The sequence below is a fragment of the Rhinopithecus roxellana genome, chromosome 2, assembly GCF_007565055.1.
Source record: "Rhinopithecus roxellana isolate Shanxi Qingling chromosome 2, ASM756505v1, whole genome shotgun sequence".
NCBI lineage: Eukaryota > Metazoa > Chordata > Mammalia > Primates > Cercopithecidae > Rhinopithecus > Rhinopithecus roxellana.
In genome coordinates this window covers 36,189,409-36,201,933 of record NC_044550.1, presented here as the reverse complement: position 1 = coordinate 36,201,933, position 12,525 = coordinate 36,189,409, and the positions used below count along the sequence as shown (strand labels likewise).

The 12,525-nt window shown below is 42.3% G+C and overlaps 1 protein-coding gene across 2 annotated transcripts in view; it reads right to left on the bottom strand.

The window, feature by feature from the left end:
• CCNI (cyclin I) overlaps positions 1 to 12,206 on the bottom strand; it is a 29,532-nt gene extending 17,326 nt beyond the window's left edge. Inside the window, exons 1-2 of one of the 2 annotated variants that reach the window (XM_010361987.2) lie at positions 11,638 to 12,206; positions 1,614 to 1,770 (exon numbers count right to left, since the gene is read on the bottom strand). In XM_010361987.2, the coding sequence (XP_010360289.1) occupies positions 1,614 to 1,727 (114 nt within the window). In that variant the 5' untranslated portion in view covers positions 1,728 to 1,770; positions 11,638 to 12,206. The remainder of the gene's footprint in view (positions 1 to 1,613; positions 1,771 to 11,637) is intronic. The other variant, XM_030915632.1, reaches the window with a different exon arrangement.
• Between the last annotated feature and the right edge of the window lie 319 nt (positions 12,207 to 12,525).

The window sequence follows — 12,525 nt, the reverse complement described above, 5'->3', positions numbered from 1 at the left end:
AAAACAACAACAACAAAAAGTATCACAGGAAGAGGACTACCTTAGGAAAAGGAACGAATTATAATTTTTTTTTGAGATGGAGTCTCACCCTGTCACCCAGGCTCGAGTGCAGTGGTGCGATCTCGGCTCACTGCAACCTCTGCCTCCTGGGTTCAAGCAATTCTCATGCCTCAGCCTTCCAAGTAGCTGGGTCACAGGAATGAGTCAACACACCCAGCTAATTTTTGTATTTTTAGTAGAGACGGGGTTTCACCATGTTGACCATGGTTGGTCTCAAACGCCTGACCTCAGGTGATCTGCCCACCTCAGCCTCCCAAAGCGCTGGGATTACAGGTGAGAGCCACTGCATCCAGCCCAAATTATCATTCTATTACTTATTAAAGTCTTGAGTAAATTGGGACTACTGCCTACTTTTTCAAAGGATTAAATGAGATATTAAATGAGACAGTGTATGTATAAACACTCCACATTCAGGTTAACTAATCAGTTTGCAAAATGACAAGTAACAGTAAATGAAGAATGTATTTCTTTAGCTTATGGGAAAGAATGATACATAAGTTGGAAAAATTAGAACGGAATTAAAAAGGCATATATGCTTTCAAAACCAATGAGCAAAGGATAGCCTAAAACAACACAGGAGGAACTTACATATTTGCCATTCGTTCACTAATGCATATTAAAAGAACATTTGACCACTATTCTATTTTCCAAGCACCATGTTAGATATTAGAAGATATATAAGACATCTTATACGATGAACTTTTGGAGTGGATAAACTTCACAGTTATTTGTGAAAAATAATTATATATAATAGAAGTATAAAAATTTCTACAAGAAAAACTATACAGCCAACAGTAGTTAAGAGGCCAGCTGGCTATCTTCTAAAAAGCTTCCAACATTGGTATTACCCTTAGTAGTTCACATGAACTCCTTATCGCTATTGATGAAAGAGTAGATTTTTGGTTGACTAAAGACAATGCTATGAAGATGTTTAGCCTCTAGCTAACTATAAACTATGTATCTAAAGAAGGTTACTACTGTTAGTATAGATTATGAGGAAAGAAAACAAACTTAACTGTATTCCTAAAGCTGTAACTCAGATAACAACAAAACAGGTCAACAAACAAAAACAGTTAACTCGTTTCAGAAAGAAACAGCTACAGTAGGAGCAGGAGTTTTTAAAAAAGAGGCTGGGCATGGTGGCTCACGCCTATAATCCCAGCACTTTGAGAGGCCAAGGCTGGTGGATTGTTTAAGCTCAGGACTTCCAGACTAGGCTGGGCAACATGGTGAAACTCCATCTCTACCAAAAATACAAAAAATTAGCCAGGCATGGTGGCATGTGCCTGCAGTCCCAGCTATTCAGGAGGTTGAGGTGAGAGGATCGCTTGAGCCTGGGAGGCGCGGGTTGCAGTGAGGTGAGATCATGCCACAGCACTCCAGACTGGATGACAGAGTGAGACCCTGTTACACAAAAAAGAAACAGGGAGATGTCTCTCAAATATAGCACATCCTTAAATGGTACACATTCCTCCAATGCAGTGTCAAGATATTATTATGTATGGCAGTGGTATGCTTATTTCTAATAAAATTCATCTGTCTTAAATCATTACCTGATTTGAAGGCATTTTCCGCACATTCACTTTCCACATCTGCGCTTCCCTAGTGATTGCCTTTTCCAACAGGAAAGACAATCTCTGGTTTTCCAAAGGCCCTGGAAACTTCATGATATCCTTTGTATCTGCCTGCTAGCCAGCTTGATGTAGCTACCTACAAAATCAAATATGTTTTAAAATTAGTTACAGAATAAGTGTAGCATTATATAAAGTACTTATTAAGCAACTCATAAAACAAAATAAGAATGCTATGAGGCAGTATAGGACTTTATAGCTCTTTAAAATATCATATTAAAATACCAAAATAATCAGTTATCTAAAACACCCACACTTTAAATCTGAAATTCAGTTATAAAGAGAATAAAAACAAGGCCACATAATTGATAGAACCTTTGGACCTTGATCAAAAAGATGTTATTAATGTTTCAAATTGTCAAAAGTTTGTCACTGACTTCTTCACCAGGAATTCTTAGAATTATTCCAAACACTCCTCTTAAAAACCTAATCAGATAAGGGCCACTAACATTTTTCCTTCATTAAAAAGAGAATATATCAATTACATTAAATCCTACTCATTCCCACTTTTTCAGTATGAAACCATCCCCTCCAGTATGAAATCATCTTAAATTGTGCTTCCAATTCCGTATCCATTAGCTACACATGTAGATATTTAAACATAAGCTGAATAAAATTTAAAAATTGGCCGGGCGTGGTGGCTCATGCCTGTAATCCCAGCACTTTGGGAGGCCAAGGCACATGGATCACTAGGTCAGGAGTTGGAGACCAGCCTGGCCAACATGGTGAAACCCTGTCACTACTGAAAACACAAAAATTAGCTGGGCATGCTGGCGGGTGCCTGTAATCCCAGCTACTCGGGGGGCTGAGGCAGGAGAACCCTTTGAACCTGGGAGGCGGAGGTTACAGTGAGCTGAGATCATGCCATTGCACTCCAGCCTGGGCAACAAGGTGAGATTCTGTCTCAAAAACAAAAAAAAAAACTTATTTCTTCAGTCACAATAGCCTTACTTCAATAACCACATGTGGCTAGTGGATACTGTATTGGACAGTGCAGAAAAGGAACATTCCTATTAATGAAGTAAGTTCTACTGAAAACTGCTCACCTAGAAGGCTCCACAGCACAATGACTAGCACTCTAAAATGAGCAGCATGTCTAAATAGTAAGTTTAGCAGTGCAAGACAACACAGAGTCCAAGGGAAATGTCTCTAGGTTTTATGTTTATATGTATTTGGAGACAGAGTCTCACTCTGTTGCCCAGGTTAGAGTGCAGTGGTGTAGTGGCTCACCGCAGCCTCGAACTCCTGTGTTCAGGTGATCCTCCCGCCTCAGCCTCCCAAATAACTGGGACTACAGATGCACACCACCAAGCCCAGGCAATTTTTTTTTTTTTTTTTTTTGTAGAGATGCAGTTTTGCTAGGTTGCCCATCCTCAAGCAATCCTCCTGCTTGGGCTACCAAAGCACTGGGGTTACAGGGGTAAGCCACTGCATAGGCTTCTAGGTTTAGGAAAAAAAAAAAAGGCAGCAAACTACAGACTTGAGGTTTGACTGTGTGTAGAAAATTGGATTAAGAAACTGCTAAAGAATGTGAAAAGGTGGCTGGGCACGGTGGCTCACACCTGTTAATCCTAAGCACTTTGGGAGGTGGAGGCGGGCAGATCACGAGGTCAGGAGTTCGAGACCAGCCTGACAAACATGGTGAAACCCTGTCTCTATTAAAAATACAAAACTTAGCCAGGCATGGTGGCAGGTGCCTGTAATCCCAGCTACTTGGAAGACTGAGGTAGGAAAATCGCCTGAACCCAGGAGACGGAGGGTGCAATGAGTCAAGATTGCACCACTGCACTCCAGCCTGGCGACAGGGCAAGACTCCGTCTCAAAAAAAGAAAAAACAAGCAAAAAAGAATGTGAAAAGGCTCAGCTAGATTTGTTGAAAGGTAAGCAACTAAAAAGGTAATTAACTTCAGAAAAAAGAGTTTAAGAAAGTAAATAATATATCATAATATCTATACAGCAATAATAATGAAAATAATGGATAGGGATCACAGTATGATAAAATCACATTGGGAGGATGTAGAGACATAACTATGGATATTGGAAGAGGGTAAAATAAAAGCCACATCTTTACATTTCATAGGAGGAAATCCATAAATATCTCAAACTGAAATGTCAAAAAACAGCAGTAGAGCAACTTGTTTGAAAATGTGATGTAAATAATGGGAGAAGCAGGAAAGAGTTGGGAGTAGTTAACCTCTGCGGAGTAAGAAAAGTGTGAGAAAGGCCTAGCATAGGAGAATGCTGGTTTTCATTATAAATTTCACTAACAATGTGACTTTCTCAACTACGTACCTGTATTACATACTTCAGATTCATGGGCTCTAAGAATTTTTTTAAATATCCAGAATTAACATGTAAAAAGTTCCAATTTTTTAAAAAATAAAAAATTTGGAAAAGCAAAAAATAGCAAACCACTTCTATAATTTCCACATTCTATCCCAACTCCAGCTACTATCCTCTTTCCTATGTACCACTTCACATATGCTACCTACTTGCTTCTCAACTTACTAGAGACTAATTCTGGTGAACTCAATTATGATTTTGTTCATTTTTGTGTCTTTAAACACCTAAGTTTTTGCAAATCTTCTATAATTAGCATAAACTATTTTCATACTAAGACGACAAAGGGTTAATAGAACAGAAAAAGAACTAATACTAATTCAAAAAGACCTATCTCAAACGTAATTTCTTCTAAAAACTCTTGATTCTTTAATCATGTCATAAAGCAGCTTTCCACTAACTCCCCAACTATGTTATAAATTCCTGGCCAGGTGCATTGGCTCAGGCCTGTAATCCTAGCACTTTGGAAGGCTGAGGTGGGCAGACTGCTTGAGTCAAGGAGTTTGACGCCAGCCTGGGCAATGTGGTGAAACTCCATCTCTATAAAACATACAAAAATTAGGCAGGCGTGGTGGCGCGTGCCTGTGGTCCAAGCTACGTGGGAGGCTGAGGTGGGAGAATGGCTTGAGCCTGGGAGGCTGAGGTTGCAGTGAGCCAAAATCATGCCACTGCACTCCAGCCCTAGCAACAGAATGAGACCCTGTCTCTAAAGAAATAAATCTTTATGCAGTCACATCTGCCAATATCATTTGTTTTTACTCACTGTGTCCACAGGACAGTACTTTGATGAAACAGAGACCCAACCAATTGTTCCAGTTTCAACTACTGGGGCCCAAAACAAAAACATACAACCAAAAAAAAACTCTACCCCCACCTGCACCAACCCACTGTGTGTGGGGTTCTCACATTTTCTTTTTTTATACACATTCTTGTTCAGAACTTTAACCTACCAAAATCTCATCTCTTTCACACCAATATTTCCAATCTTTAAAGGGCGCTATCATGCACACCAATTCATCTTTTTCATAGTTGAAAACTTCGATAGCTCCTCAGGATATTTTGCCTCTTCTAAATTAGCTTTAGTTTTTACCATAAATGCAATCTAAAATCATTGGCTTTTTTTTTTTTTTTTTTTTTTTTTTTTGAGACAAGAGTCTCATTCTGTTGCCCAGGCTGGAGTACAGTGGCACAATCTCGGCTCACTGCAACCTCCACCACCCAGGCTCAAGTGATTCTCCTCCCTTAGCCTCCTGAGTAGCTGGGGTTACAGGCATGCACCACCACACATGGCTAATTTTTGTATTTTTAGTAGAGACAGGTTTCACTATGTTGGCCAGGCTGGTCTCAAACTCCTGACCTCAAGTGATCAAGTGATCGGCCTGCCTTGGCCTCCCAAAGTGCTTAGATTACAGATGTGAGCCACCAGTCGTGGCCCTTGTTAGCTTTTTTTTTTTTTTGAAGACACCTCAGTATCAATTCAGATACAATTTACGGTCAACAAAAACTGTTAAGAGACTTTCTCAGGTTCCTTGTTAAGCCAGCTTTACCCCTATCTGCCCCAACCCATTGTGTGTGGGGTTTGGGTACGTTCCTTCTTTTTGTTTTGTTTTGACACATCCATGTTCAGAACAAAATATTCTCTTAAAAAAGAAAAAAGGTCATCTTGTTATATTCCATCCCTGTTGCATACTGCTGAGATGCTGACATTTCAATTTTGTTGCCTTGGTGCCTTTCTCAGATCTTCAACAATTTGGTGAGCAAGCTCACTATAATTTCTTCTAATGCAGGACATAAATATTAACATTAGAAATGGAATGTAGGCCAGATGCTGTAGCTGATTTCTTTAATTTCAACACTTTGGGAGGCCAAGGCAGGAGGATCACTGGAGCACAATAGTTCAAGACCAGCCTGGGCAACATAGTGAAAACCTTTCTCTATATAAAAGAAATGGAATGTAAACTAGATGACCATCTGTCAAGAGATATTTAGAAGAAACAGCTATTTGGGTCAAGATTAGACTTCATAGGTTCTAAGGTTTCTTCCAAACTCCTATTAAAAACCATAGAACTTTAATAATTCTTTCACGCCATTAGCTACAACCAAATGGATCCACCAGCCTTCACAAGCTATCCCAACAACTGACTGTCACTAGTGACTTAAGTTTCTTCACTAGATTTCAAGATTATTTTTAGAGGGTTTAGATGGGTACAGAGAGAGATACATAAAGTAGAATCATGTAAAAAGGAGTAAATCAGGTTCAATGGATCCCTGTTCTCCAATGGCCTACAATTAAAGCCCTCAGTATGACTTTCAAATGTTTATATTGTAACAACTTTTTTTTTTAAAACAAAGTATCTGGTTAAAGAGTCACATGGGAGATAAGAAAATACTTTGGCCGGGCGCGGTGGCTCAAGCCTGTAATCCCAGGACTTTGGGAGGCCGAGACGGGCGGATCACGAGGTCAGGAGATCGAGACCATCCTGGCTAACACGGTGAAACCCCGTCTCTACTAAAAAATACAAAAATCTAGCCGGGCAAGGTGGTGGGCGCCTGTAGTCCCAGCTACTCGGGAGGCTGAGGCAGGAGAATGGAGTGAACCCGGGAGGCGGAGCTTGCAGTGAGCTGAGATCCGGCCACTGCACTCCAGCCTGGGCGACAGAGCGAGACTCTGTCTCAAAAAAAAAAAAAAAAAAAAAAGAAAGTACTTTGAGATGGGTGAAAATGAAGACATAACATACCAAAACTTATCAGATACAATTAAAGCAGTGCTTAGAAATAATACCTGAAAATGTCTCTACTAAAAAACGGTATCTCAAATCAAGAGCCTCATCTTCTACTTTAACATAACAGAAAAAGAAGAGTAAACTGTTCCTAAAGCAAGACAGAAGCAAGGAAATATTAAATATTAGAATGGAAATTAATGAAGTAGAGAATAAAAAAACAGCAGTGAAAAGTCAATGAAACCAGAAGCTGATTCTTTGAAAAGATAAAAATGGACAAACCTTTAGCTAGCTGGACTGACCATGAAAATACAGAGGACAAATTACTAAAATCAAGACTAAAAAGAAGACATTACTACCTACCTTACAGAAACAAAAAGAATTATAAAGGAATTTTATGAACAACTGTGTGCAACTAAATTGGAAAATTTAGATGAAATGGTCCAGTTCCCAGAAATACAAAATACCAAAACTTAAGAAGTAAAAAGCTGCACTGGTGAGATTATTCCAAAAAAAAAAAAAAAAAAAACAAAAAAAAAAAACCAACAAAAACAGAAAAAGAAAGAAAGAAAGAAAAAGCTGGCCGGGCGCGGTGGCTCAAGCCTGTAATCCCAGCACTTTGGGAGGCCGAGACGGGCGGATCACGAGGTCAGGAGATCGAGACCATCCTGGCTAACACAGTGAAACCCCGTCTCTACTAAAAACACACAAAAAATTAGCCGCGCGAGGTGGCGGGCGCCTGTAGTCCCAGCTACTCGGGAGGCTGAGGCGGGAGAATGGCGCAAACCCGGGAGGCGGGGTTTGCAGTGAGCTGAGATCCGGCCACTGCACTCCAGTCCGGGCGACAGAGCGAGACTCCGCCTCAAAAAAAAAAAAAAAAAAAAAAGAAAAAGCTGAGTAGTTGTAAAATCAAAGATTTAAACAGTTAATTTTTTAAAGCACTGTCAAAGAAAAATCCATGCCCAGATGGCTTCACTGGCTAATTCTACCATTTTCAGAAAAACTAAGCAATTCTTTACAAATTTTCCCCAACTTATTCTTTGAAGCCAGTTATTATTACCCTGCTAGCAAAACCAGACAGACATCACTAGAAAACTACAGATTAGTATTTCTTCTGAATATAAACGCAAAATTTATCAACAAAATACTAGCAAACTGAATCCAGCAATATAAAAAAAGAATTATACACCATAACCAAGTGGGATTTGTTCCAGGAATGCAAGCTTGTTTTAAGATTCAGAAATCAATGCAATACAACATTATCAATAGGAAAAAAAAACAAAAGAATCACTCTTTGCTCACTCTGGAGAAAGCTAACAAAGTAAAAAGAGGTATAATTTCCTTAAACGTTTAAAAATGGGACAGATAGCAGGGCATGGTGGCACCTGTTTGCGATCCCAGAACTTTGTGAGGCAGGAGAGAAGCACTCAGAGCCAGGAGTTTGAGACCAGCCTGGGCAACAGAGCAAGACCCGTCTCCACCAAAAAAAAAAAAAAATTTAAATTAGCCAGGCATGATATCACACGCCTGCCCGTAGTCTCAGCTACTCAGGAGGCTCAGGTGGGAGGATTACATAAGCCCAGGAGTTTGAGGCTGCAGTCAGCTATGATTACACTACCTCACTCCAGCCTGGGTAACAAATTGAGACCCAATCTCTAAAAAATAAATAAATAAATAAAATATAATAAAAAAGGGATACAAATAATTGCAAGACAAAAACAATGAGGGATACCTTTGGGGATGTTGCAGATTAAATGAGGCCACAAAAAATTGGCTGCACAGGGTGGCTCATGCCTGTACTCCAAGCACTTTCGGAGGCCAAGGTAGGCGGATCACTTGAGGCCAGGAGTTGGAGACCAGCCTGGCCAACATGGTAAGACCCATCTCTACTAAAAACGCAAAAATGAGCCAGGCATAGCGGTGCACGCCTGTGGCCCCAGTCACTCGGTAGGCTGAGGCAGAAGAATCACTTGAACCCAGGAAGTGGAGGTTGCACTGAGCCAAGATCACGCCACTGAATTCCAACCTAGACAACAGAGGGACACTCTGTTTCAAAAGAAAAAAAAAAGATAGAAAAGAAACTGCAATACCTGACCTTCAATTGGATCCAGTACTGGAAGGAGACAAATGGTGTAAAGGTCATTATTGGGTCAAATGAGATAACTGGGACAGATTACACAAGTCAATGTATCGATTGCTAAATTTACCAAAATTGAAAATTTTGCTGTGATTCTGTAAGAAAGTATTACTATTATTGTGAAATATTTAGCAGTAAAGGGTCATAACGTATGTTCTACATAAAGAGAGAACAAAAGACAAGACTAGTAAGACATACTATGATACAGAAATCATGGGCTTGGGTTTTCTTTTACTGACAGTGCACAAGCCTGTTTTCTAACGTGTAAAACACATTTTGAGTTAGATTAATAAATTCTGCTAAGAAATAAAATGCAAACATTTAAAATACAATTTTACTGTTTGAATAAACAGAACTATATAGTTCTATTTTGTTACTGTATGTCTATCATTGGTCATATCCAATTTTGCAAGCTTTTTTAGAAAAGCAGGAAATAAGAAACGACTATTTTGGTTGGCATACTCCACACACAAACTTTATGCCAGCTTCACATTTCTCCTTCCATTCTCTCAATTGCTGCTGCTTCTCTTTTCTCCACGGTTATCAAATAGCTTAATGTCTGAGGTAATAGTTTATAAAAGGCTTACTGTACAGCATAACTATTACAGATATACATACAGGGCCCCCTGCTCCTCTGAGGAAAAGTGCTGCACAGTGCTGGGTATACAATATAAACAACTTCACTAATATCTATTATTGTATTTGCCATCATTATCATACTAATTCCATTAATAATCCTGTAGTGGTGCTGACTTCTGAATCTTAGTTCCCCTTCTGAAAGGAGGGATTAATGTGGCCATACAAGAAACTGGTTTTACTATTCCCTCCTTGACTTTACGCACTGGAAACAATGAATTAAAGGTATTTGCGATTCCAAGTGTATGCTCTTTCCTAATCTCCATGGCTGTACGTACTGTTGTTTCAACTTGGTATGTCCTCTAGTTCATACTTCCCTTCCTAAAGTAGCCATCAGTCTGTAAGACTCTCCGGATTTGTGCTGCTGTGCTCTGCCTTCCCACATCTGTACTTGGACATAATTCTACTTTTACATCTAGTTGCTTTGTGATGATTATTGGTAGACTTGCCTTTTCTAATAATGAATTATTTGATGTTAATCTCCGGAGTTGAGCATATGCCTAATAAATAATATCTTCACTTGTAAAGAGCTTAACAAGTAAAAGCACTGAGTGCTCACTATTTGACGGCCTATTGTTCAAAGCGCTATGCCATGTTAACTCATGTAACCTCACCACAATTTAATCAAATTGTGGGAAGCCCTTTTTTTCGAGTTTTTTATTTTTCTTACTACACCCCCATTTCAGCCATAAAGCCCATTTTAAAGACGAGTATACACAGGAAGATGAATATTCTTCATTTTTAATGCATTACACAATCAAAATAAAACATGGACACACTCAAGTTTCCAATCTTGACCAAGACACATGCTAAGTTCCATTCTAACCTACTAGGATGTCACATTACCACACAAACTATCTGAAACTGCCGATCGTCTTTCCTGAACTTCCCTAATATATGCTGATTCTATTAGTCGGCCCTTCATCGGTATCAAGAAATTTCTAGTCCAGGGGCTCAGAATCTCTCGGAGATTCTCTGGTCCCAGACTAGCCAATCTAAATCTATTCCATCCATTATTTCTTAATCTATTTGTCCAATCCTTTCTATTTCATCTGCCACAAACGACCTGGAAAAGCTAGAAGCAGATAACACTGTTATTTTAACAAACTCATTTTCAGGACAGATACCACACAGCATAGAGTTAGACTTAATTCTGGTTACCAGGTTTTAGCCGTTGCCTAAGGAGAAAATTACTTAATCTTGAGGCGTCTCAGTTTTCCCCATCTGTAAGATGAGGCTCCTACTACCAGCCTTGGGAGGATTAAATGAATTGCAAGCCGTTTAGGAGAATGCCTGGCAGATAATAAGCCTCGTCAAGTGTTGTCATTTAACGTCATTACCGTAATACCCTGCTGCTCTAAGTCGAGCGGCTCGCCACTGACAGAATAAAACATAAATATTTTAGTTCAAACCCCTTCAGAGTCTGAATCCATCCTACCTCTCGAAACACATTCCACTGTTTTGCTACCCAAAGGTCAACTTCTGCCAAAAGGATCTGTAACGGAACCCCCTAGCTCCAGCAGAGGCCTCTTTGTCCTCCTTCCAAATTTCAGTTATTTAATCGAGCCTTTAGGGTACAACTCAAATCTCACCTCCTCCGGATTCCCACCACCCACCCGCACCAAGCCCTGGGTAACGTTGCCCTCCCCCGAATTTCACAGCACCGGAGGTTCACCCCATTCATTTGGCATTCACTCCGCTGTGCAAAGTTAGTAATCTTCCTGGTGTCCCCGCAGGATCGTTCAACCTGAGGGTGGGGGTGTGTCCCCTTCTTTGTGTATTAACACAGGCTCGCAAAGCCTCCAACACGCACTATAGAGTAGCTAATTTGCCGCTGTCACAAAAAAAGTTACTCGCTGACAGAAAAATTGGCCCGAAAAGGAACACAGTAGCGCTGTTTTCAACTGGGCAGGTGCCGGGTTGGTTTGGGCCGGAGAAGACGAAGAGGGCTGCCCCGAGGTTCCCCGGGCTGGGGGATGCGGGAGGGCGGGTCTCCAGCGAGCAGTTCGCGGCCACGGGCGCTGCCAATGGGACAGCGCGGGGGGAGCAGCGAGGCCCCAGCGCGTCAGCCGGCCGCGGAGACGCGTCGAGCCCCCCCGCCCCCGCCCCTCACCTTCTCCTCCTCTTCCTCCTCCTCCTCCTCCCCGGCTGAGCTGTAGGCCTCACAGTGGTGACGCGGGGTCATCCGGGGGCCCGTTACCACCTCATTCTCATAGGCGCGCGGCGGCAGTGCGCGCGGGACGACAGGGCCGATTGAGGAGGGAGAAGAGGGGGAAGCGGTTCAGGGGGCGCGGGCGCTGGCGCTCGAGCGGGACGCACGGCTGCGGGCGCTGGGTCGGTCAGCGAATTAGTTCCATGATGACCCCCGGCCTGAGGCCGCCGCCGCTCGAGCCCGGGTGGGGAGGAGGCTCCCTCTCGCCATAGGGCGGCGGGGGCCGGGGAGAGGCGGGGGGGTGAGACCGGCTCTGCCCCTGCCCGGGGAAAGCGCCTCCGAGAGGAAATGGTGAAAGGGGGGGAGGGGGGAAAAGAAAAGAAAAAAAAAAAGAAAGGGGAAAGGGGGGGAAAAAATAAGAAAAAGCGAGACAGAGGCGCTGCCGCGTCCGCTCGCGGGGAAGGCTGGGGAGGGAGGGGAGGTGGGGGGGAAGGAAGAAGTGCCGGCTTCCTCGGCTCCGCCCTCGCGGACCGATTCCTAGACTCGCCTACTCCTTGTAAACAACACGGAATTGGTCGTTCACCCTTCCCCTTCCCCTTCCTTTCCGCCGCCTTCCTGGTCCAACTAAAGTACAAGAGAAGTCCAGCCGAAAGGAGACGGGCTGGCGAAGTGGTTGGCACTGGGATGGAAAGAGGGAGGGCATTTTCTGGGGGCTAGAAAATCCGAAGGTCCGTGGACTCATTTTCCTTGAAGGAGCGGAAGGGTTGCTTGCAGACCGCACGGTGACGTCAGCGTCTCCCGACCCCACGGAGGAGGCGTGTGCTGGCTGGGGAGTGCGTTGCGCATGCG